Here is a 27,096-nt window from a genome sequence, read left to right on the forward strand (position 1 = left end):
ATTTTTTCTATATATTTTTAGTTGTCCAGCTAATTTCTTTCTATTTTTAGTAGAGATGGGGTCTTGCTCTTGCTCAGGCTGGTCTCAAACTCCTGAGCTCCAACGATCCACCCGCCTCGGCCTCAGGTTATTGGAATTCTTAAGGATAACTTGCATGGCTGACTTGCATGGTTCTGGAACCACATGGGATGGAAACTGAAAAGGCTGCCATGTTGAGCACAGACTGATTGCAAACCCCGGGTCCAGGGTTGAGTCTTGCTTGGAGTAAGGCAGAGTGGCCTTGATCTCTGTATCAGTCAGGGCTCTCCAGAGAAACAGAACCAACAGGGCATAAGATTTATAAAAGGAGATTTATTTTGGGAATTGGCTCACGTGATTATGGAGGCTGAGAAGTCCCGCGATGTGTGCCCACATGCTGGAGGCGCAGGGAAGCCAGTGGTGTCATTCATTTTAAGTCCAAAGGCCTGAGAGCAGGTGTGGTTCTACCGATGGTAAAAATCCCAGTCCCCAGGAGAGAAGATGAGATGTCCCAGCTCAAGCACAGAGGCAGGAAAAAAGCTGTGGATTCCTCCTTCCTCTGCCTTTTGTTCTATTGATGTCCCCAGGGGGCTGGAAGATGCCCACCCACAGTCCACTTCAGTGAGCCCACCAATCCCGATGCTAATGTCATCGGGAACACCCTCACAGACACACCGAGAAACAATGTTTAATCAGGGCATCTCATCGCTCAGTCCTGTTCACACATGAAATAAACGATCACAATCTCTGAGTTCCCCATCTTGTAGACAAGGAGTCCTTGCAGATTGGCAGACATAGGCGTGACCTCTAATTCCAAAATCTCATAACTCATGGGAATGTTTCCTGCTTGTCCAGTTCCAGTGTAACACCTCATACGCTGATTGCTCCGTTTCCATCTTTTATTTCCTTGACAGATTGGTCTGCTCACCATTGGGCATGTGTGGATTTTCCCATCTGAGAACTCTCCTGGAATGACTGTCATTTTGTCCCCAGCTTTTTCCTCCTGAGGTGTAGTGGATATTGGCATTGCTTCCTACAAGATGTCCTTTGCTTGAGTCAGACAGTGACTCCTTGGTGTCTAACCCCTTATGTAAACTCCACTGCCTGGGAACTTCTATTTCCTCTGGGGAGGGGGAGTTAGGAGAATGGGGTAGGAGGAAAACTCTTCCCTGCATACCCTTTTGTACCCAATGAAATTTGTACTATGGGCATGTATTCATCTATTTTTTTAAATAATATAAAAAATAAAAGCATCACTCTACTGAGGAAGAGCATTCTGTTTCATCAAAGCTTATAAATATTTATAATTTTGAAACTTTGTTTCATCTTAGAGCAAGAAAACAAACCATAACCTCTTGCTGTTGGAGGTGAAGCAGTTACATTTTAAAGGTCACTAAGTTCTTTTGATGTTATATATGTATTTATCCTTAAACCAATCAAAAAAAGGCCAAATGACTGTACTTTGTTTACCAGCTTTATCATTACAGGAGAGTTTTCTAGACATGTAGACAGACTTGAGGTTTGTGATAAATGTCTGCATTCAAGTGGCTCTGGGAGAGCACAGTCACAGAAGGTGGCAATGACTGAACGGGAGCACAAAGGCCCCTGATTTTAGCAAAGCACCAAGGTCTAGTGATTTCTGCAAGTGTCTTAGCAGCTTTAGAAGGAAAAGTAAGCCAAGAAAAATATCGAATGATTTATCATAATTTTGAGGAAAAGCAAGTGTGAGTCCTTAAGGGTAGAATTCTTACTTTCTTGAAAACTGAAATTAGTTTTTTCATAGAATTAGCAACAAAAGGATTCACTCACTCAGTTTTCAGGTTTCTGATGAAGAGTAGGCTGAAATACTGGTTCTGTTTAGCACTTGGAATCCTTTCTGACTGCCCCTTAGTAAGTTGTAGTGCTGCCTTACTAGGGGAACTTTCTGGAAGCTTCCCTCTACACTCAAATAACTAATGCTTTGTGTGTTAAAAAACAGATTTCCTTTTCATATGGAAGTGAAATGGGACTTTTTGCCTGGTTCTTAATGGAAGATGCTTTTTGAGAAGTGGGTACTGGTGTCCAGTGTGGCCTGAGGGACTGTTTTTTCAATAGTCAGCAGAATCCATCCTAAGGGATCCTGTATTTCAGCAGGATGTGTGCTGCTGGAAGGACTTGGTTGACCATGAGAAACCAGCATGGCTACTAGTCAGACTGGCACAGCAGCGTTGATCAGTGTTGGCTGATAGAATTTAATGGAGTGTTGCTGATTGGGAGCCTATCAATAAAAATAATTCTTGTTTTACAATCCTTCTTTACTACTTTATAACCTTGTTAAATATGAGCAGTGCACATTCAGGAAAATTGATTTTCCTTTGATGTCTCTTCTCAAATGATTTTTTAAGAAGTCTACATAGTTAACAAAAATTAGATAAAAATTTTTTTTAATGGTCATGGCATAAAATTTATCTGAGTAATAATAAGAGGCAAACTTACTCTCCTACACCTTTAAAACATGCTAACACTTCTAGTTGTCCCAGGCTCTCTCAGCCACAGCTGAGAAACCAGAGTTTATTTTTTTTTAAGACAGAGTCTCACCTTGTCACTCTGGGTAGAGTGCAGTGGCGTCATCGTAGCTGACAGCAACCTCAAACTCCTGGGCTCAAGGGATCCTCCTGCCTCAGCCTCCCAAGTAGCTGGGACTATAGGCGCATGCCATGGCACCTGGCTAATTTTTCTATTTTTGGTAGAGATAGGGTCTCATTCTTGCTCAGGCTGGTCTTGAACTCCTCAGCTCAAGCATTCCTCCCGCCTCAGCCTCCCAGAATGCTAACCAGAGTTCTTACAGCTTTTTTGCTCTTTCATCTTGCATGTAAGTTGGCGTAACATCAGCCAGTTCACTTCTGAGTACGAGGTAGTCACTGTGCCCTGAGGACTGGTAGAAGGTAAAGCACTGGTTATATGCAGAGAGCCAGGTGTTGTAAATGTGATAAAGAGAAATCAGCCCTACCCAGTTTAGGAGCTGAGCCAACCTTTCGGGACCTCAGCTTCCTCCCCTGCACCCTATCTTGCCCAGCCCAGGGGCTTTGGGCCTGAGTTTCCTATAAGTCTGTATTTACTTTCATATTCTGATCTCCTTTTGCTGTTGGAAGATGAAATCCCCTCACTTGACTACTCTAGGAGCATCTGTTTCTTCTGATTCTCTGGACCTGCTGTCTCTAAAGGCCAGGCTGCTGGCATGGGTGTCCCTGTTGAATTAGAGCATTCTGGGGCCTACTTCCACATCTTTTCTCATTATCTTGCCAGTTACTACTGGGATCCATCATTTGAGACCCAACTTTTTTTTTTTAATATTCCTGATAGGACATAGAGCTAAATTCCTCCTAAAGGGTATGACATGGTTATTATTAGGAGTATTAATAATACTGTTATTATTTTACCCATTTGTAGTGCTATGGTCTGAATATTTGTGTCCCTTCAAAATTCATATGTTGAAATCCCGACGCCTTAGGTGATGATATTAGGAGGTGGGGCCTCTGGAGGGTGATTAGGTATGAGGGCAGAGCCCTCAAGAATGGGATTAGTGCCCTTATAAAAGGGACCGCAGAGAGCTCCATCACACTTTCTACCATGTGAGGACACAGTTGGAAGGTACCATCTATGAACCAGAAAGTGTCCCTCACCAGACACCAAATCTACAGGCACTTTGGCCTTCGACTTCCAGCCTCCAGAACTGTGAGTGATAAACTTCTGTTGCTTATAAGCTACCCAATCTATAGTATTTTGTTACAGTGGCCTGACCAGATTAAGACATGCACAGCAAACCCTGAAAAATTAAGCCAGATACTTCGTAAGAGATCCTCTCCCCTCTTGGGGTTGATTCTTTCTAATGTCAAAGCATTTCCCTGCAAGACAGTGATTATGATTATAGCATCTGTTGACTGGGAGAAGGTATTATAATGGAAAGCTGTTCTGAATTCATTAATGCTTTTCAAAGATTATTTGTAGTTTATTAATCATAGTAGTATCTGTATATTTTGGAAAAAGTCACACACAGAGGTACTACTGTGAAAATTGCTTCTTTTAGGTAAATTCTGTCGGTCAGTTTGCAGTTTTAATTTACCCACAAATAGTAAATTAAACTTTCTTCTTTCTGATTGAACTTTTCCTGCCCACAGGCTTTTTTCTTTTATCTTTGGCGTATGAAAAGGGGATTGTTTTAAAAGAAATTTCCAGAACCATTACACAACTAACCTTTTTTTCAAATAAAGTATGGGCCAATATTTGTTAGCCTCAACGATGAGCAGTAGTCATATGGTGAGATTGCCTATAAAAAATAAATTGAAATACTAATGGTGTTTGGTTTGTATACTTTTTGACTGATTTTGGTATACGGCAAATCTAGTATAAATGATATAAAATATCTATTACTTCAAATATTCCTTGCTGCAGTCTATGAGATAGAAAGGCTTGTTGCCCTTATATTGCAGATAGGGGACCTGAGGTTCTTTCATTCATCCAGTCAACAAGGAGAGATCTACTATGTGCCAGGCCCTGGGAACACGGGAGTAGATAAAACAGAAACTCTGTCCTCGTGAGGCTTGCCTGCCAGTCTGCCAGTTCGGGGGAAAGATCATAAACAAGACGGGTGAGCTGTGAAGCATGTCAGCAGTAATCGCTAAAGAGAAAAGTGAAGAAGGAGGGAGCTGGGGAGGGATGGGCTTGCAGTGCAGGAAGGTTGCGACTTTGGATGAGGTGGCCAAGGGATGCTCACTGAGAAGCTGCTTTTGGGTGAGGACTGGAGGGAAGTCGAGGGACTAAGCCTGTGGCTATCTGGGGCAAAAGGGTTTCATTTCTCAGGAACCAGAAGTGCAAAGGCCTGAGGCAGAAACAAGGAGTCCAGTTCTGGGCCTTTCTGAGGACCTGGGCTTTGCTCTGAATGAGATGGGGGCCTTGTAGAGTTTTACGCAAAGTTGGGGTGAGAACTTACGTTTAACCGGCTGACTTGGCCACTGGTTTTGAGAATGGACTGAAGGGAATAAGTGTAGACATGAAGAGATTGGTTAGAAGACGTGTAATAATCCAGGTGAGAGATAGTGGTGGCTGGACCAAAGCAATAGCTATAGGAGTGGCAGAAAAATTCTAGATATAGCTCGAAGATAGAGCCACAGCATTTGCCGACAGGCTAGTGACGAGGGAGGAGTGAGATGCATTACTCCCAGCTGGTGGAGGCCAGAGGGGACTAGGGTCCTCCTGTGCAGCACAGGCCCTCTCTCGATCCCATCTGAATTCAGGCCAGCAGGGATGGCTGACTCAGAGTACCTGGGCACTTTCCTCCTTGGGCCAGCCGCCAGCCTGCAGGGGAGGCACAGGCTCCAAGGGCACAGTTGGTGATCTGCAGAGGGTACTGAAGTAACTTTTCCAGTGACATAATGGTAGCAGGGCCCATGTACTGCCAGTTATAGCTTATCCTGAGCCCAGGCTGTTCATTACTGAAGCGTCCTGCTATAGGTGGAGTGTTGGAAGTCACTGTACATGATGCTCGCTGTTTCAAGAAGGGAGCTAGGTATGAGTGAGAAGGAAACATATTAACGGAATCCTGAAAGAGATATTGAAAATTGCAGAGACCAACTCTTTGCTCTTTTATAAGTGCTAATAAAGTATGAATTAAGACTTTTGGTTTTAGCTATGTAAACTATTACCCGTCCAGTCCCCAGAAGAAAGACAGCTGCCTAGGGAGCAGGCCTTCCTCACATAGTAGCCCAAGCCCTAAGATAACAGAAGCACCCAAAATAATAATAAAGTTTTTAGGCAATTTCACCTAATAATTTACCATAGCTCCTCCATGGGGCAAAGAGCAGAGTTTATGTTCTCAAGAGTTCTTTTTAACACGCTGGGTAGCTGCTCCCTCCTAGTTCTGTTTATGCGTAAGACTGGCCACTTATTTTGAAATGCTGTGCTGTCTTTACAGTTTAGTGAGTCTGCCTAATGCTGATATTTAATTTATTGCCGTGTCCTAGTGCATTTTTGGTGTCGTTTATGTTACCATCGAGATATTTTCTACAGTAGTAATTTTATCTTCTTTAAACTTTTCTCCAGTCAGTCTTGTCACCAGCTTCGAACTTTCCACCAGATAGTTGCAGAGGTGAGGAGTGAGAACAGTGAGCAAACTGGTGTGTTATCCTGGCTATTACTTTTCTCTTACACCTTATTTTAATGCCTCATTAATTCAAGGGGATTTCTGTTTATATAGACAGTAATTGACATTAACTCTGCAACCAAATTCAAGGCTCTCCTGATTTTGAAACTTCTAAGAACTCAGGCTAAGTGTTTGAAATTGTTTTTTATGCCTTGATATGGAAAGTTTTACTGGAAGTGTTGACTGAGCCTGGTTTTCTAGTTTGAAACAAGAGACTTTAGAAATTCAGACATGGTTGGGAAATTTAACTTGTTGGATTCTATACTTCAGATAAGCCAAATGTCTATTAATTTTCTATTTTTTCCAATTTTGGGTTATCAGTGTACATATATTAAATTTGCTTCATTTTCAATTGCTAATTATTGTGATTTCTCTTTGAGGTGTATGGTTTAAGAATGTGACTGCGTAAATATTATTGGAGGACAATTTTTGTGAAGCAAATAGATCAATTAAAAAAACAATTTGGGAGAAATTAAAGGTAAAAGTTACCAAATATAAATGTGTAAATTGGTAAACCTTTCTGAAGAGCAGTTTAGTAATATTTATTGAAAGCCTCAAAAATATGTGCATGCTTTTTGACCTGGCAGTTTCCTAATTCAACATGTAGGAATTTATCACAAGAAAGTAGCCATATATATGAAAATCCATATGTATCAAGGAGTTCCTTACATTGTTGTTTATACTTTCCATCCATTGCAAATATTTCAGATGGTCAGCAATAGGGGATTAGTTTAATTATAGCATATCCCATATGTTGGACTACTGTACAGCTATTACAAATCTTGAAATTGTATAATATTTAATGACATGGGAAATATTGCTAGAACTGTTTTTAAAGGGTTATAAAATGTTCATTAATATATACCCACATGAAGATAAAAAGAATGAGACAGATAACATTCTAAGACATTAATAACAGTTACTTCTATGTAGTGATATTTTTGAGGATTTAATTTTCTTTATGTATTTCTATATTTCCTCTATTTTCTACACTAAAAATACATTCTTTTTGTAATCAGAAAGACAAATTCCATTTTTAGAAATGTTACTTACTGTGCAACATTGCTGTGCAGCGGAAATATATGTGAGCCACATGTACACTTTACATTTTCTAGTAGCCACATTAAGAAAAGTAAAAAGGAAGTAAAATTGATTTTAATAATATATTTTATTTAACCCATATCCAAAATATAATTCCAACATGTAATCAATGTAAAAAAAAATTAAAAGTTTACCTTTTCTTTTCATACTAAATCTTTGAACTCTAGTACGTATTTATAATACATCTCACTTCAGGTGGACCACATTCCCACCACTTGGTAGCCACTTGTGACCAGGACAGAGCAGTAGCTTAGGATGTTCTAATTCTGGGCTGCTGAGATAGTGTAGATGAATTAAGTTTTTTTAACTCTTCAGAGATTAGACTAAAGTAGGATCTGAACTCATGAAATTTCTTCTAATTTAGCCAGATTTAAAGTATATCCTATACTTCTAGATTTTAGTTACTATTTTTAAAAAATATTCTGGAGAATACCAGCAATGTTGGGTCCTCAAAGGTCAACTTAGATCTCGTTCTAGTCTCTGTGCCTGCTGCTCGCTATGTGCAAGCAGACAGCAGATGAGACATCTGCTTCCTGCCTCTTTCTGTGTCCTTATCTCCCCAGATACACCCATAGCCGTAGAGAAGAGAATTTAAAAATCTCTCACTTTAGAATTGCTAAATCACGCTTGATAGCTGTGTAACTTTGAGCTTGTTTTCTCATCTGTAAAATGGGCACAATAATATTCACCCCACAGAGTTAGAAAGATTAAATGAGCTAATGGTGGTAAGCACTTAATACAGTATTGTTCATATGGCAGGCACTTAGTATGATGAATGATGCATATGGTTACAGCTTCTCTGAAACAGCCTTGTGGTTCATAGACCAGCTTGACATTGATGCATGTCTGCCTCTGCTCGTTCATTTGACACCTCAGTCAGTATTTAAAGGCTTTGTGGAAAGGCACGGGGTCACTTTTGTGACCTCTTAGCCTTTATTTATCACAATATGCCGAGACTCCAAGCTTGATCAGGTTGAAAACGGTAGCAGTTATTCAGGAAGAGGGTTTTAATGAACAACTGCCACCACACACTACACACATCATGTTGGGGTAAGTTGGAAGGCAGTCTTTCTAAAGTGAACGTTAACTGTGTGTCCTCTTCAGTGTCTTTAGTGGTAGATAAATGTTGTGTGGTCACTCTGTGGTTCTCAAGACCACACCTTGCAATCCAAGGTGGCCCTGACAAACGGGCCAAGAATGTGTTTCATCAAAACCAACCAAGTGACACTGCCCCCAAAGGACAAAGATTTCACAAAGATGTTCTCACGCCTCCTCACACAGTTTCTTTCCACTTTGTTATCAGTTCTTTACAAAAGCCAGCTCATGACTATTTGGACTTCTGACAGTCAGCCCCGTTCTGTTAGGTTCGGAGAAAGGGCCAGCGTGAGAAAGGGCCAGCCTCAGAGCGGCTCATCTGTGAGGGTCCAGCCCAGTGGCACTCAGACTGCAGTCCAGAGAAAAAATATGTTTTACCATTGGAACCCAGTCCACATACGTGTGTGTGTTTATACATGCACACACATGTACGTATCCATTCATGTATATCTCTCTGTGTAGATGAGTCTATTTTACCTAAAACAAAAATTCCATGAAACACGTACCTTTATTATTTATAATTTACTCAGATATTTACCATTTTATTCTATCTCCTTTTTTGAAAAATGCCCACTAAATTATTTCACAGTATGGATCCTAACTTGAATTTTGAAAATACTGAATTAGCACGTTAAGCCGTGTTTGTAGTGTTTGTAGGCTTTTTCCCCCTTGGAATAATATTTAGTATTTATTTACTCTCAAATTTCTTTAAAACTTTCTTTACTTAAGAGAAAGATTTCATTTCCTCACATACCAGTGTTGGTCAGTTAGTGAAATGTTTCATGAAAGAAGATTCCGAGGCTGACAGCCTGACACCTGGAAGCATAGAAGAGAAAAGAGTTGGTTTGTACCTGGCTCCAGGAGGTGATTTCAGAAGTCTCCAGCCTGCTGGATCTTGAGTTGTGAAATGTAGCATTGGTTTTCACATTCCAGTTTAGGAGCTCTGAGGAAATCTGGACTGACGTCATATTCCTTTTTTTTTTCTTTTGACTTTCGGGAAAACCTTTTCTAGACGACCACAAAAAGCTGGTGATAGTTTGCTTCTCCTGTGCCCTTCCTACACCTAGAGTTTTTCCTATAGTTCCATCTATTTCCGGAAAAGTCTTTTCCCATTGGCCTATGCAATTAAATTTGCCAAAAATTTACCCAAATGCCACCCCTCCCAAGCCATCGCCCCTCTGGATTTAACTTGGGAGAACCTGGTTGGGGTTCTGCTTGCACACACTGGGCTCACTGCTTTCCTTGCTCTGCACATCTGAGTGAACTCAGGTCTCTTGGTTTTAGATCTCATCATCTTGTGGTGGGCTCCTCCAGGGAGGGCACTCGCAGTCGCCTTCTGCTGGCTCTCCTGCCTTCAGCAGCTGCTTGCCTGCTGCCTGCCCCACTCACCACGGGGGCTTCAGGCAGGCTGTAGCCCAGTCGTGCTTGTTTTCCAAAACTTTTGATTGTCTCCTGTTTCTTACAGAATCAATTCCAGATTTCTTAGCTTGCCATAGTCTGCCTTTAGGCTGCACCTCTCACCAACGGTGACGCTTCTGGTTGTGCCTGCATGTGCCTTCTACCTCCATCATGGGGTTTATCTGTGGACTCTATGTCTGATGCTCTTGGTTGCTTCTCTGCTCATGCTCTGTCCTGCTGGAGTGTTCTGAAAGCTCTCAGAGCAGGAGCCAAGTTCACCACGGTTCAGATCTTTTCCCCATTGCCTGGCACTCTTCCTTGCGTTAGGCGAGGCCTCGCTAGAGTTGCTGGTAGAACTGTGGTGGTGGCTTTCTTAGAGAGAGAGTGTGTTTGTCCCACTGGAACAGCGCATTTATTACAGAAAGCAAACACGAAGAGTCATGGTGGGGGATGGGCTGGACGAGGAGGCTGTTCCGCTCTGCACTGGAAAATAGTAGAAGCTCTGGTGACTGGCATGTCTGCTCACTGCTGCCCTTTGTCACTTTTCCTGTGACCTTTAAATTAGAAGCTATCCTGCACTTCAGTTTTAGAGGGAAATGAAGAGGCGCTGTTTGCTCTCTGGATTCATCAACTTAAAGACATGCATCCTGTTTACATTTCTGGCAGCATTTCTTTTATTTGGATGATGGCCAAAGGCAAACAACTCAGCCAAGTGGGTTTTTAAAAAACAGCTTTCCAAGTACATATGCTGTTGTTATCTGAGTGAACATCCCAAACCTTAAAATTTTCTTAACGTAACTGTTTCATCCTATACTAAAGCTAATATTACCTACTAGCATTTTATGTCTTAGGTTTAGTATTTATTGTGGGAAGATTTTAGTAAGGAATGACTAATCTAAATAGATTTGGTTTGATTAGGGACTAAACTAACAAAATCTATTTTGAAATGAGATAACAGGATTTGCAATTTTTGGTCTTCATCCAGTAAAACCTAAAACCCCCCAAATCTACATCCCAGCAGACAATCTATTCTTTGACTAGAAGTTTAAATTGCTGAATTTATAAATTGTCTTAAAAATGTGATCTTTGAACAGTTTGAAGTGTTACATTGTATTGAGATGAAGTCATCAAATTGCTTGAGACCTTAACTGTTTATATTTGGGTAACTGAATAACATACATGGTTATTAAAAAAATTAACACTTCAGTAACATCATTTACTGAAAGAAGGACTTTCCTCAGAGTCATTAAAGAGACTTAAGTAAATTGTCTTCTATTTTTTTTTATTTCTTCCTAAGTGTATGTGAGTTTTAGGATTTTATTGGCTTTTGTGTTTTAGGAAATTGGTCTTTCATTGGAAGAGGATAGGGGCAAGGTGTTTTATTTTTATAGTATGCCTCCTATACTAGTATTTTAAGACATTAGCAACTCTATGTAATGATGGCAAAATGTATAACAGTTCTGCAAAAGTACAGTAAATACAGTATTGCCACATACCTTAAGCTCCAATGAGAGCTTACATTTCTCTCTAAAAAGGGAAAAAAAAAGTGAACTCAGAATTTAAGCAGATGTCCTAAAGTAGAAAACTTCCCTAGAACTCAGTTTTGGATTTTTTCAGAATAAAGTTGACAGACAGCAGTTTTTGACTAGAATAATTTAAAAAGGCAAAAGAGAGACATTTTTTTCTTGGTGCCTTTTTCCTCCATGTGAAGTGAAAAAGATAACAAAAATGGGCTTTAAACTGTTTTAATTCAAAGTTCGTCAGCAGTTTTGCCATCTTCCTTAGATGTCGAAAAAGAGAAATAAGGAATATTTTCTTTGTGGTTGGGTGCAGTTAATTTGGACCAGTTCCAGCTTGCTTGGGTGGCATTGTGCAGTGGGAATACTGCTGTTGGAGGGGCCAGTTTTGTGTGTTTTTTGAGGCAAACCTGTGTTCACCCCAATAACTGAAAAAGGCCTTATGTGTGCAGTGTTCAAAACAGTCTTTGTAAATGACCTTCAGGTTTCTGAGTCTATTTGGCCCCCTGCCTTCATCTCCAATAGGTAACAATGAAACTTCCCAGGGGTTATAGATTGGATTTGACTTGTGAGTGAGGTCATACTCTTTGTGAAGCTAAACTTATTAATGTATAAAAATAGCACCTGAAAAGATGTTTTGTGGATCAGACCCAATTTGCTGTCCTTGAATTGTATGAGCAGGGCCTTTGCAGATGATGGGTGGGGTGGTGACCTGACTGGGAGGGGAGAGGGTGGGAGGCTGAAATCCTGTCCAAGCCCCGTTGCCAGGCTGGGGGCCACATCTGCCTTGACGACAGGAGGCTTTGTCTGATTTATACAAAGGTGCTGAGACCCTTTGACAGAGACCTCTCCAGAGAAATCTGTGCTACCTTCTACATGCTCAGATAATTTTTGCTGTGTGTAATGTGGAAAATAGGAATCATCTTTGTTTCCTTGGATTCTTGAACTGCTTTGGTTTTGTCCCTTTAGGAAGGCAGGAGTTTGGTGTGATGTAGTCAAAGAAAGTAGGGAGATGGGCAGGATCCAGAGGCAGGAATCAGAAGAGAAGAGGGAGGATTTATTTAAATCACATTTGCCCTCTAGATAGGTTCTGATCCACTGTTGTCACATGTTTAAATGAACCCACACTTCAAAAAGCTCAATTTGGGACCCGTCTCCAGTTAGGATTTTACCATGCCACACCTTTTCCTACTCATAATCTCTTTTCCTTTGGCCTCTGGTAACCTTCCGTCTCCACTCCACGTAGTTGGAACATACATTGCCATGATTGCTAGTTAACTTTAAAAAAACTTTTTATTTTGAAATAATTATAGGTTCACAGGAAGCTGCAAAGATAGTACAGAGTGGTATCACCGAGTTTTCCCCAATAGTTATGACTTACATAATTACAGTACACCATCAAACCAGGAAATTGACATTGGCAAGATGTGCATGTGGGTCTGTGCCCTTTTATCACCTGTAGGTTTGTATAAGCACCACCACGATCAAAGCCACACAGATCACCTTGTGCCGCCCCTTTCTAGTTACCCCTCCCCTTCCTCGCTATCTCTAACTTCTGGCAACCACTAATGTCTCGTCTAACTCTATAATTTTGTCATTTCAAGAATGTTATATAAAGGGAATCACATAGTATGTGACTGCTTGAGATTGGCTTTTTTCAGTTAGCATCATGTCCTTAAGGTCCATCTAGGTTGTTGGGTGTCATTAATCCATTCCTTTTTATTGCTGAATAACATTCCATGGTATGGCTGTACCACAGTTTTTTGCCAATTTTTGGCCGTAATGAATAAAGTTGCTATGAACATCACTGTACAGGTTTTTGTGCAGACATCAGTTTTCATTTCTCTGGGATAAATGCCTGAGAGTGAGATTGCTGGGTTGTATGATAAGCATTTATTTAGTTTTTTAAAAAACTGAAAAATATTTTTCAGAGTGGCAGTACCATTTTACATTCCTACCAGCAATACACAAGAGATCCAGTTTCTCTGCATCCTTACCACCACTTGGTATTGTCAGTATTTTTTATTTTAGCTGATTTAGTGGGTATATAGTGATAACTCATCAAAGTCTTGATCTGATTTTCCCTGATGTCTAAGTGATCTTGAACATTTTCACCTGCTTATTTGCTATCTGTATGTGTTCTCTGGTGAAATATCCCTTCATGTCTGCCCATTTCTAACTGTATTGTTTGCTTTTTAACTGTTGAGTTTTGAGTGTTCTTGGCATATTCTAAATGAGTCCTTTGTCAGATAGGTGGTTGGCAAATATTTTCTCCCAGTCCGTAGCTTGTCTTTTCAGCCTTTTAAGAAGGTATTTTGCTGAGCAAAAGTTCTTAGGTTTTTTTTTTTTGTTTTTTTTTTTGTCTTTTTTTGAGACAGAGTCTCACTGTGTTGCCCGGGCTAGAGTGCCATGGCATCATCCTAGCTCACAGCAACCTCAAACTCCTGGGCTCAAGTGATCCTCCTGCCTCAGCCTCCCAAGTAGCTGGGACTACAGGCATGCGCCACCATGCCTGGCTAATTTTTTTCTATATATTTTTAGTTGTCCAATTAATTTCTTTCTAATTTTAGTAGAGACGGGGTCTCGCTCTTGCTCAGGCTGGTCTCGAACTCCTGAGCTCAAACAATCCGCCCGCCTTGGCCTCCCAGAGTGCTAGGATTACAGGCGTGAGCCACCGTGCCCGGCCAAAGTTCTTAGTTTTGATAAAGTCCAATTTATTGGTATTTTTCTCTTATGAATCATGAATTAGAGTCACATCTAAGAACTTTTACCAAGCCTTGGGTCCTAATGATAGTCTTCTACGTTATAGTTTTACATTTTGAGTTAGTTTTATATAAGCTCTGAGGTTTAGGTCAAGGTTCTTTTTTATTTTCTTTGCCTATGAATGTCCAGTTGCTACAACACCATTTGATGAAAAGGCTCTCCTTCCTCTATTTAATTGCTTTTGCACCTTTACAAAAATTAGTTGGCTGCATTTGTGAGGGGCTATCTCTGGGTTCTCTATTACGTTCCATTGATCTGTGTTTCTCACTTCACCAGTACCACACAGTCTTGATACCTTAGCTATATACTGAATCAGAGAGAATGATTCTTCCAACTTAATTTTTCCTTTTCAGATTTGCTTTAGCTAATCTAGTGCTTTTCTGTGTAAATTTTGGAATAATCATGTCTCTATCCACAAAAGATCTTGCTGAGATTTTATAGAAATTGTGTTAAATGTCAATTTAGGGATATTGTTACTATGTTGAATCTTTCAATCCACGAATGTGGTATATCTATTTATTAGATCTTTGATTTCTTTCATCAGCATTTTATAGTTTTCAGCATAAAAGTCCTACACATATTTTGTTAGAGTTATACCTATTTTTTAGTGACTTGATAGTATTGCATTTTTAATTTCAGTTTCCACACGTTCATAGCTAGTTTCTAAAAAAAAAAAAAAAAAAAAAAGAAAAAAATTCCCACTGCTTCACTTGACTAGCCTTAAAAAAATTTTTTTTAAATTGACTTTTATGTGTTGATTTTTTATATACTGCATCCTTGCTGGATTCATTTGTTTTCCTGGTAGAATTTCTTGGGATTTTCTACATAGATCATCATTTCATCTGCAAATAGGTTTACCTTTTTTTTTTTCTATCTGATCTTTTATTTCTTTTTCTTTCCTTATCACACTGGCTAGAACTTTTAGTACCATGTTGAATAGCAGTGGTAAAAGTAGGCACCTTTGTCTTGTTCCTGGTCTTAGAAGGAAAGCATTCAATCTTTCATCATTAATTATGAGGTTAGCTGTACATTTTTGTCAGTGTTGTTTTTCAAGTTGAAGACATTCTATTCTCTATTCCTAGTTTGCTGAGAGTTTTTATTATGAATGGGTGTTAACTTTTTTTTAACCCATATATCTGTCTCCCTAGCCAAGTTCTGAGTTTTTGGAGATCAGACACCGCTTCTTAAACATTTTGTTTTCTCCACAGTGCCGAGCTCAGTGCTTTGCCCTAAGTCAGCATTGAACAGATGTTTGTGTATTGGTAGAACTGAGCATGGTCACCAGTGACAGACAGACACGGTCCTGAGGAGGGAATTCATAGGAACATTTCTAGCCAGACAGTTCTGGTCAGCTAGGTCTGGAGAAGAGTTTGTAACTGCTCTCTTTGGTCATCGTTACATTCGACTTAGTGGTTCAAGACAGAAGCAGAAGTTATAGACACCAAACTGATGCTGCAGCAGAAATAGGAAAAAGGCAGAATTGATTCATCTCCTCTGCTGTGTTGAAAATGAAACTTTTTAGGATAAGTGCTAACTAAAAATCATTGAGTTGTATACTCTAAGTGGGTGAATTGTATGGTGTGTGAATTATATCACGATAAAGCTGTTATTTAACAGATTGACTGCCACACTAGCAAAAATTTTTTTTCTTTGGGGCCATGGTATTTTATTACAAAAATAGAAAAAAACTTCAAAAACAAAATGATCCTTTCTAATTTAATGAAAAATTTGTTATATTTTATTGTTTTCTGTGTGTGAGTTATATGCAACTTGAAAAATAGTTCTCAAGGCTCCCTAGGTGAAGAGACGTGTGAGTTACATATGCTTCACAAGGCCCCGGGCTCAATACTAGCGTGAGTTAAATACAACTCACATGGCAGTAAGTGGCAGGTGGGAAGCTGGCCCGGGTATTGTCTGTCCTGGAGGATAGGGTGCTGATCTCAGTCAGTTCTGAGTCCCCCAGGCAGAAAGACACTCACTTGACAGCCTTCTCAGGGCCCTCTGCTACTCTGCACACACCTGGTATTGATCACGCGAGAGTATTTGGTGTGTCCCCTCAGAACTCAGAAACTGTCGTGGATCCTGTGTTGCTAATTTTGAAGCATTAATCTAAGAGTGGTGAAGTATAACTTGCACAGCGAGGCAGCTTCTGCTGAGACGGAGCATTTTTCCCGAGCTGGACGCTTTCACTAATACTATTTTAGTTTGGGCTATTTCTTCATCCCCTTGACCCTGTCTGTGAGGTAAGAAAAGGGCAGAAATACTAACTTTATTTTTAACAGTGAGGAAATAAGCAAAAGAATGAAAAATAGTTTCTCATCATCACAAACAATGGTGACGTTAAATCTAGAAATGATCCCCTGGCTTCTGTTTGAGTGGGCGGTCTTCTTGGCTTGTGTTACATTTTCGTCTTTTCCTGTCTCATGACTGTTGACTGCCTGATTTGTGTGTTTTCCCACCCGTTTTGAGTTAGAACAAGCAGTTGTATCCTTCTGGCATCAAGGAGCTGCCAGATCTCAGTGATGATGAAAGTAGTAACACCAAGAGTGCTTATAGTAGTACGTAGTCCCCCCGTCTGCAGTTGTGCTTTCCATAGTTTCAGTTACCCACCAAGGTCCTGAAATAGGTGAGTACAGTACAGTAAGATATTCTGAGAGAGAAAGACCATATTTACATAACTTTTATTACAATGTATTGTTATAATTGTTCCATGTTGCTTTGTTAATCTCTTATTAACTTATAAATTAAACTTCGTCATAGATGTGAATATATAGGAAAAAACATAGCACATGTTGGCTTCGGTACTATCTGTGGTTTCAGAGTGGGGTCTTGGAACATATCCTGCAGATAAGAGGGGACTACTGTAGTTGTTGTTGTATGTAGTTGTTTTTAAAACGTTATCTTTTTTGCTGATGTGGTTCATTTTCCAGTGAGACTTGCTGAATTTGTTGCCACTTCTTTCCCCCTGTCAGTTGTCTCCTTTCCAGTAGCTTTTCAAATGAGTGACAGCAAAAGGCAGACTGTTTGTGTGGTACAAATGTACATCTGTGTTGATAAGGTTATGTTCCTAGGAGTTAAGACATTTCACACCACACCAAAACAAACCAAGAGACAAATTCTTGCAAATTGAGAGCTTGTGAGTTTTCTGTTTTGTGACAATTGGTGCCCTCTCTGTTGGAACCACAATAGAGAATTGTGGTTCTCTATTATGATTTAGTATTTGAAATACAATTAAATCCTCTTCTATTTCTTTTATTTCCTAGGGCTCAAAGGTTCTTGTTGATGCACGAGACAAGCTTGGCATTCCTTGGCAGTATTCTGAGAATGAAAAGCATGGGATGTTCTTGATGGCCTTTGAGAACAAGGCGGGGCTGCCTGTGGAGCCTGCCACCTTTCAGCTGTACGTCCCTGCTCTGAGCGCACTCTGGAGGGATTCTGGCATCAGGGAAGCTTTCAGCCGGAGGAGCGAGTTTCAGCTGGTGAGTGGGCCCTTCTCCTGGGCTACGTGATTGTGGGTTTTTATAGGACCGTTTTTGACCTTTAGTAGAATTTCCTTAAAAACTATATGACAGTACAGGCAAGCTGTAAATTGCCATAAATCCTAATATTCAATGACAAAAACACATGATGGAGACAAATTAAGCTACCTAAATGGTTCAAGAGGGAGTAGAATTCACTCAGGCTAGATAAATGTTTTTGTTCAAGGATTAAGAAGGAATTTTTTATTAAAGATTGGTGCAATCAAGGAACTAAATTTTTTTACAAGATCTCGTGCATAGTAGGAAATAAATGCCCCCTTAAAACAACTTTCCAGCCTGAGATGTGTGGATACAGGCAAATGAAGAATGTTTCCAGATCAGTGCCTTGGAAACCAATCTGGCCCCCGCCTGGAGTTCCCTGCAGATTTGTCCTTTCACTTTAAGGTCTGAAAGTTTCAAAAAGGCTCGTCCTTTTAGTCATTTAGACTCATTTAGGATACGGGTCTATAATCAGAAAATTGTGGGTATTTTACCTGTTGGCATTTTGGTTTTTTCCTGACAACCTTTCAGCTTTAACTGTGTATAAAGAAAAGTATCCGATTTCTCCTATAACCAGAATAGATGTGCACAGCTAATACTAATGCACACCCAGGGTATCCAGAAATATATTGACTTTCACATGCCTGTGCCCCCTGAGTACCCAGAATCTTAAATTTTAAATCATTAGTCCTGTATCTTTCTTTATGCTTTTGTCATAGCATATATTTATTTTTAAACAATACAGTCTTGAGTTTTACTGGTTTTCAAATTTCATATATATGGTTTCTTAGTGTATATACTCTTCTATGACTTACCTTTTTCAATCAATGTGTTGAAATTTATTCACATGATACATGTAGCTGTGGTTCTTTCATTTTTACTGGTGTCTGATACTCCATTGCACAGAGACACTAGGATTCATCCCTTCTGTCATCAGTGCACTTTTGAATTGTTTTCATACTTTGCTATTATAAACATACTGCTGTGACCTTTCTTGGTTGTCTCTAGATGCTCATGTTCAAGGGTTTCTCTAGGATTTAAACCTTGAAATAGAATTACTGGGTCATAGGGCATATATATCTTCAAATAGACAAGGCAATGCCAAATTATTTTCCAGAATTGTACCAATTGTGCTTCTACCAGCAGTGGAAAAGCATTCCTGTTGTTCTGCATCCATGCCAATATTTAGTGTTATTGGACTTAAAAAGTTTTAACTATATCTCATTGTGGTTTAATTGAAATTTCCCTGAGTATATTTATTGACTATAGGTGTTTTCTCTTCCAGCAAATGCCTATTCATGTCTTTTGCCCATTTTTTTCTACTGAGTTATTTTTTTCTCATTTCATCTGAGAGGTACTGCATATAGTTTACTAATAATCCTTTCAGTTCAGTTTCCATATACTCTTTACTGACTTTCCCCAATGTTAACATCTTACACAACCATAGTTACAATATCAAAACCAGAAATCTGACACTGGTACAAAACTATTAATTAAACTATAGACCCTATTGAAATTTAGCATTTTCTGTCTCCTGTTCTTGTATGCCAGGATCCCCTGCATTTATTGTCACATCCCCCCTTAGCCACCTGTGATCTGTGACAGCTTCTCAGTCTTTCCTTGTCTTTCATGGCCTTGACACATAAAGAGCACTGGCCAGTTATTTTGGAGAATTTCCCTATTTGAGTTTGTCTGGTGTTTTCTCATCATTAGAATGAGGTGATTCATTTTTGGGCAAGAAAACCACAGAAGCAACATTGCACCCTGCTCAGAGCATCCTATCAGGACGTGCATAATATTGATATGCCTAGTTACAGGTGATGTGAGCCTCAGTTGCTTGGTTAATGCAGTGTTTACCAGCTTTCTCCAGTGGAAAGTTACTGTTTTTCTCTATGTTGTTAATATATATCTTGAGGAGATACTTTGAGACTGTGCAAATTCCCTGTTTGCCTTCAAGCTTTTGTCTACTAATTTTAATGTCCATTGAAGGATCTGTAGGATGACCTTTTTACTAAGCCTTTTTCATCTGCACCTTCTTTCACCAGTTAACTTTAAAAGTTAAAGTGAAAGAGTCAAAAGAAGTAGATGATGTGGTTGCCATAGAAAGGACATTTTAATCTCCTAAAGGGCAGGAATGTAAGAAACAACTGGGTAATGCAAGTTAATATCTGAGAGTATCTTCAGTCTTTGTCCCCCATAAACTCACATGGTCTGGGAGAGGAGATTTTAGTCTATTCAGAACTTGAATGGAAATTACTACTATCAATTGAGGATTTACCAAAGGAGGAAATATAAACACCAGAGCTGATTATTTACAACGAATATTTAGTAAGTATTGCATCTAGGATATCAATGTGGTGGAATGGCTTTGCCAGACTTTTGTCCTTTGCCTTATTCCATTGGATACCGTGTTTCAGAGCTGGAAGGGCCCTCCGAGCTTGGTAAGTCAAGCCCTTGTCTTGGCACAGACGTGGAAATGAGCCCAGAGAGGTTATAGCTTGCCCAAGGGTACATCTTCTTGGTAATCACTGTGAGAAATTTGGGCCTGAAAGTCCAGTCTGCTTATTTCTCTCTATAGTCATTAATTCACTCAACACTTCACGTAGTACCTATGTGTGTGCCTGTCCCCAGAGAGCTTTTAATCTAGACATAAACTTAGCGTGTGATTACGGTAAGGTGGCTGCAAGGTGAGTTGGTAGACGTCCCTTTGTTTTGATATTGGTGCTTCAAACAACAAGACTTTTTGAAGATATGACTACTTGGAAAACTTATTGTTCAAGTCAATTACGTATTTTTAAAGACTATAATAACCAAATGCAAGTATGACAGTGTTAAATTCTTGTTTATTGGGTAGTAGGTAAGATGGGTGTTTGTTATGTCTATACATTGTACATTTCTGTATTTTTATTTTTCAAAAAATATTTACAGAGCATTTTATTTAAAAAGCTAGATAGTAGGTCCTTAACAGTCATTGTTGTCAAGATGTACATTCACAGCAAAATTTAAAGAACGTAATCATCTTAATTCACTGTCATTAGGGCCCCTGCCCTGCCCCTTCAGGAGGCACTCGTTTCTCTTCTTGACTCCTTTTCTTAGTGTCAGAAACCTTCCCAGAGTGATGTTTTGGTGACTTGTTTTTTGCTTTTCTTTCCCCTCCCTGGCTGACACTCTTATAGCCTTTGACAGTCTCGCGCAGAGACCTAGCCACTTTGAGCATCGCTGTCTGCCATGTGTTAGGCTTCTCCCTGTTTCCTCTGCCCTCTCAGTTTTTCTTGCCATTCCAGTCAGAGACAGAAGCAAAAAGAGGAAGAAAAAGGGCTGTGTCTGGCCATTACCTTGTGATGGCCCTTTCTCCTCTGAGGGGAGAGCTTGGGGGCATGGGGGGAGCGGAGTCTTCCCTTTCCAAAGAGGAGACAGCCTGGCCTTCTACTGATCCCTTGGTGTGTGTGTTCACTGCTGTCCACTGCCATTTACTCACATTGGGTACCCTCTGGACATCACTTTTGTGGCCCAACAGAAAAGAAGAGGACCTTGCCCTGTTAGACCTTAACTTTTAAAACACAGTTAAGTAAGACACAGCAAGACACTCACCAGAGAGGTTTTTGTCATAAGTATAGCTAATACAAACATTATCTTCGTGTATGCCTTTTTTTTTTTTTTTTTGAGACACGATCTTACTCTGTCACCAAGGCTGGAGTGGAGTGCAGTGGAGCAATCATAGCTCATTGTAACCTGAAACTCCTGGGCTTAAGTGATCCTCTGCCTCAACCTCCCAAGTAGCTGGAACTACAGGCATGCACCACCACACCCAGCTAGTTTTTTAATTTTTTGTAGAGATGGAGTCTCATTTGTTGCCCAGGCTATGACCCTCTTTTTTTTTTTTTTTTAATAAAAAGACGTTAGAATTTTTGAAACATAACTTGCAAATTATCAGTAACTGATGTGCTTATAATACACATACAGATGATATTGCTATGAATTATCTGTTTTCTACGACACCTTTTAATTTGGGGATCTAGTTAATTAGAATGGTACAACATGGGTATATCAGTGTCTTTGGTGTATAATTCCTACACTCAGAGTGACCTGAATTTGTACATCATAGTCCTCCTGCCATGCCACGTGGTGGAGTTTTTTCCAGTGAGTCCTTTCCGTGTGCCAGGTACTGTGCTGAGGACGTCTCATTTCCTCGAAGAGCTTGTAGGACAGACAGACATAGAAGCAAGTAACTACAATAAAATATGATAAGAAATATAGTTGAGGAACATATAGGCTACATTAGGCTTAAAGGTAAAAAAGTAGACAATGCTACCTGGCGGGAAGAGGTCAGGGAGACGCTTTTAGAGATTTTTCTAAAGGTAGGTAGGGGTGAGCCAGGGGAGGGTTGGGATGAGGTGGCAGAGGTGGGGCCCAGGAAGCACCCGGCAGCTGCAGAAGTTCCCTCGGCCCGAGAGCAGCAGGGGCTGGCCCTGCAGTCGGGCAGGATCGTGTCCCAATTTACATGCTTACGGATACAAGTTTGGAAATCCCAACCCAAACTGGCATAAACCATAAAGAGATTTTGTTGGCTCAAAACTGACAGAGTGTGGGGGATGGAGGGTGAGACAGGAGCTTCCTGTGTGTTTGAGCTGTTTCTCTGCTCTTTCCGTGGCTCTGCTGTGCTTCTGCATGCTGCCTTGTCTTGGGCCTGGCCTGCTCTGTGTGTACAAAATGGTAGCAGCAGCAGGAGGCCTCACACCCGCACATCCAGCAGGGGCCCAGGCACGTGGCCAGGGCATGCTGTGTGTGGGATGGAACCCTCCATCCCTGCACTCAGCGCTGAGGAAGAGGGAGCAGCCTGCCCGGAGTGGTGGTGAGTGATCCCACTCAGCCCGCAGCCCAGTGGGGAGGAGGTGGCTTTCGGGAGGTAATGACATGCTCACTAAGGCCACATGTGCTACGCCGAGCAGTTTGGACTTACCTGTAGGCAGGGGGGCACCACTGAGGTATTTAAAGCAGAGAACAACAGATCTGAGTTGCAGTTTTTCCACAAATTGCCAGGAGTCCACCTGGAGAGCTCTCTTAGACTCCTGTCAAGAGGCAGTGAGATCTGAGCCAGGGTAGAGATGGTTTGGATGTCTTAGGGTTGTTTCCTTGCTAATCTTTGGCACAGCGCTTTGCTTCCCATCTAGTTAATCGTAATCTTCATCATCATTTTCCCTCCAGACATGCTGTGTTGAGCAGGCTGGGAAGATCTCTAGGACCAGGTACAGAATTGCCTGAATAAATGAACCAGTTTTTGTTTTCATCACATACTCTTGAAATTGTGTTCCGTCAGCTAAATGTGACAACTGAATTGTCAGTGTAGGTTAGGTGTGTCTTTTCTTGCTCAGAGCATTGGATAACTGTGCTGGGAGTTTGATGCATTCCTTAGAGTCCTTGCATGACTTCCTGTTGTCCAGTTATGAGCTGAACATTTGCTTGCTACACAGATGGGTCTGCTGTTCGCAGAGGCTGATCTCTTTTTCTGTCCTCTGATACTTCATGCCTCACATTTTGTGAATGTTAAGAAAATTCATGGAATTATGAATCATTTTCTTATATCCTTTCACTTATTTTAAAGTGGCAGAGCCTTGTCCTTTCCTGAAAATGTCTTCATTCACTCTTTGGCCTAGGAAGATGGAGTTTGGGACTTCATGTGGAAGAGTCAGTTTATGTTGTTTTTACAGCACTTCTTGGTTTCTGGGAATCAGGTGACAGTGCATATTGCAGAGATTGTTTTTCTGTCATATTTAAAGGAATCAAATCTTCGTAACATTAGTAGAGATTGGTAGAAAAGACTGAATGTATAGGATGGATTTTAGATGTAGAGAGAAAACAAGAGGAAAAATACCCATGGTGGTGGTGTGTGGATGCTGGTGCTATAAAACCAAATGAGTATGAAGTTTTAAGAGGAGATTATCCTGCGGGCTTAGCGAGTAACATGCTAAGTATAAAAAGAATCACTGGAATCACCAGCCTTGTTCCTACCCTAATATCCACATGTGTCGCACTTAATTCTGGGGGCATCTGGCCCTCAGGTTAATTGCGTAGCACACATAGTCACAAGCTGGTTGTCAGCATGGCCTTCTCTCCCGCCCCCTCCTGCCCCTCACCCAGATGTATGGGCTCTTTAAGGGCCAAGGGCTGTGGAAACATGGTTTACAAGTTCTCAGGCTTGGAATGCTTTTTTGGTAAAGCTCTGGGATAAAGTAGTGCACAGAATTCTCCTTTGCATTCCTGGAACAACTATCAGTTTATGCTGTGTGGTAGTTGTGTCTTTTTAGGAAAGAATAAACTAATCACTTGACACCACAGGTTAACCTTTCTCTGGAAACTTGCCTATGCTTTTGCTGATATTATTTTAATTGACTTTGAAAATGCTTTCCTCAGGCTTTCTTAATAAGTTTTTGAGACACTAGAGGGCTGGACTGCATGGAAGAGGAGGTGATTTGTAGCTACAGTAGCTTTTTGTAATCTTCTCTGAGACCCTCAGAAGGAAAATGACTTATATGAACTATGAACAGCGCTACACATTTTCTGTGAATACCGTGTCCTTCTAGGAAAGAAATCTATGTAGTTATTGGTGGTTACTGTCAGATACTCAGGGAACAGTTTCATTGTAGCTGGTCGATTTGGAATAAGACCTGAAGTAGCAGCAGTGCTTAAATGACAGGTTATGTTCCTGGGTTGTTTGGGGACAGCACATAAGTGTTTTCCTTGTGTCCCTGCAGACTCTGTTATTAGTCATCTCTTTGCCCATCTAACTAGGCCCACCCAGGATTAGATAATGATCCTTTTGCAAGTATGGTTTTTTTTTTTTTTTTGCCTTTTCCTTATTCTTTCCCATTCTCTGCTATTAAGATATCTGATAGACTTGATTTTTTTAAAGCTGTAATCCAAGGTTTTAGACGAGAGGGGTAAAAGGAAAAACCCCAGGAAATGCTGATGAGGACAGTGCTTTTAGCCTCCCATGTTTCTTGTGGTAAAGTTTGGACATTTCAAAGTATCTTTCTACTTTGGAACTATGTTATAGCAGATGGCAGGTGTTCCCAAGTATCTCTACTGCATGTGATAGAAAACCCAAAATAGCAGTGGGACTTAAAGTGGTAAATTTTTCCCCCCCTCTAATACGAAAGAAGTTCAGAGACAGCCAGTCCAAGGATGCTGTGGTAGGTCTATGTCCAGACTTGCCCAGGGTCCTGCTGCATGGCTTCTGCTCCCAGGCTGGGCCATCAGACTACAGTGCAGCCAGACAGAAGGAGGGTGTGGAAGAAGAGTCTACCCTCTTCGTTTAGGGTGACTTCCCAGCAGTTAGGAAATATCATTGGCTGGAATTTAGTCATATGATCACACCAATGCGGGAAGCTCACAGTGCCGGCTCTTAGTTAGCAAATTGTTGCAAAGGAGGAGGGGCAGGATGGGATGGGAAGAAGCCTCCAGCAGCCTAGGAGAGCCTGGATGAGTAAGTAGGGTGGCCATGGGAGGTTTCTTCTGCAGATTCTAAGTCCAGTGTTCCCCGCCAACACTTTCATGGTAACAGAGTTAAGAATATGGCTGCAAATCCAGATTACATTGTTCGCTTTCTCTATGGTTTAGAGTAGCCGTAGGACTAAGTTCTGGGTTTGGTCTTGAAATAACATTTGCCCCCAGCCTCTCTCCCCCTCCCCTATGGCTGATCAGTGTCATGAATCTGGTCTGGAACCCACAATTGGAAGTGGCACACGCCGCAGAGGCACCCAGCCCGTCTCATTTAAGCCTCCTTGTCTTGGCTTGTAGCCCTAACTACAGTAGCTTCCTGGAGTGGCATTTCCTGGAAAGCGGGGAAGGAGGTGTGTGTCTGGTGTAAGGGAGAAGAGTGTTCTAGCCAGAAGAATAATGAATACAAAGGCCCTGAGGTGGGCTGGGTGGCAGGAGGCTGATGTGACATGGAACCGAGGGAGCAGTTGGGATGAGCAGTGCTTATGAGAGGGCCCGTGAGGGCTGCTCGGAGGACGTGGGATTTGGGCAGAGGCGTGATATGGTTTGGTTTACATTTTGATGGGATTGCTCTGGCGGCTGTATAGATAATAAAAACAAGACCTGTTCGGAGGCTCTTGTGATAATCCAGGTGACAAATGATAGAGACGACAAGATGCCATCAGGGTCTGGACACCTTAGAACTGGAGAGGCATTTGGGGGCCAGTCTAGCTGCTCATCTGGCTTTCAGGCTCCCTGTGCATCGATCAGCCCTGTTGGAGACTGAGCCCATTGTTTTAGTGTTTAGATTGGGACACTTGATGTAGAGTCCACTGCTTGTCTTTGTGAGCAGCTCCCAGGCTGCCTCTGTGTGTCTGGAACTTGCCCCTGGAATGCAGAGCGTAGGTGGTGCCAAAGCCTGTGCTCACAGTGTCACCCATAAGTGCGTCTCGTGTCCTACCTCCTGAAGGCCTTGCTCCGCCAGGAGACCCGGCGTCTCTGGGAAGGCCCATTACCCTTCATTTCCTTCAGGTCTCAGGATGGACGTGTAGAGTTAGCAGTGCTCAGAGTAAAGATGCGGGGGGGAGGGAAAGGTTACAGCAGCCTAGAGACCCCCACCCCCCCAGGTAAAGCATCAGTCCCAGTCTGTGATGGTCAGGGTTGGATTTGTATTTAATTAGAGTTTAATTAGTAAAAATTGATTGAAGTCAGCAAATAGTACCAATTTGCACCACTACCAGCTATACCCTGTCACACAGCGTATGAGAGGATTTTCCCCCACGTTCCAACCATGTGGTTTTATTCTTCTTAAATCTTTGCCAGCTCGGTAAGTAAAACTTACCATGATTATTGGTTCTTGTCATGTGTTTATTGGCCATTCATGTTTATTCTTTTGTGAGTTGGCTATTGACATTTTTTGCTTCTATATTCTGTTGGGAGCAAGTTTCTTTTCATTTGTACTAGTCTATGACTAGGTGCTCATTTTTTCTAACTCATTTTTCTTTTTTTCAACTTTTTATTTTGAAGTAATTATAGATTCATAGGAAGTTGCAAAGACAGTCCCTTGTATCCTTCACCCAGTCTCCGCCCATGGTTACATCATACAATTACATGACTGCAGTATAATATGGAAACAAGGACGTCGGCATTGGTTACAATGTGTGTGGGGGGTTCTGTGTCATTCTATTACATGTGTAGGTTCACATACCAGCACCTCAGTCAAGATACAGAACTGTCCGTCACCACAGCCTCCCTCAGTACTGCCCCTTTATAGTGCACCGTTTTATTTCTGAGTAGTGTTCCACGGTACAGAGGTACCATAGTTTGTTTATCTAAAGAAAAAAAATTATATATATATACACACACACTACTTCAAAGCCAAATTTGAGCGTTTACTCACATCAATTTTGGCAATAGAGATAAGTCAAAATGTTTCTAATTAGTGAATAATTTCTAGAAAAAATGGAGTTATATTAATTATTTCAGATACTAAAATATCTGAAATTACTTTCTTAGTTTTGGTTTGGTACTA

At 41.0% G+C, this 27,096-nt stretch overlaps 1 protein-coding gene across 1 annotated transcript in view; it reads left to right on the top strand.

Moving 5' to 3' along the window:
• GNA12 (guanine nucleotide binding protein (G protein) alpha 12) overlaps window positions 1-27,096 on the top strand; it is a 93,107-nt gene that overhangs the window by 28,068 nt on the left and 37,943 nt on the right. Inside the window, exon 2 of the mRNA XM_012639136.1 lies at window positions 17,334-17,549. Within this exon, the coding sequence (XP_012494590.1) occupies window positions 17,334-17,549 (216 nt within the window). The remainder of the gene's footprint in view (window positions 1-17,333; window positions 17,550-27,096) is intronic.

This window comes from Propithecus coquereli, unplaced genomic scaffold (genome assembly GCF_000956105.1).
Source record: "Propithecus coquereli isolate 6110/MARCELLA unplaced genomic scaffold, Pcoq_1.0 Scaffold137, whole genome shotgun sequence".
Lineage (NCBI taxonomy): Eukaryota > Metazoa > Chordata > Mammalia > Primates > Indriidae > Propithecus > Propithecus coquereli.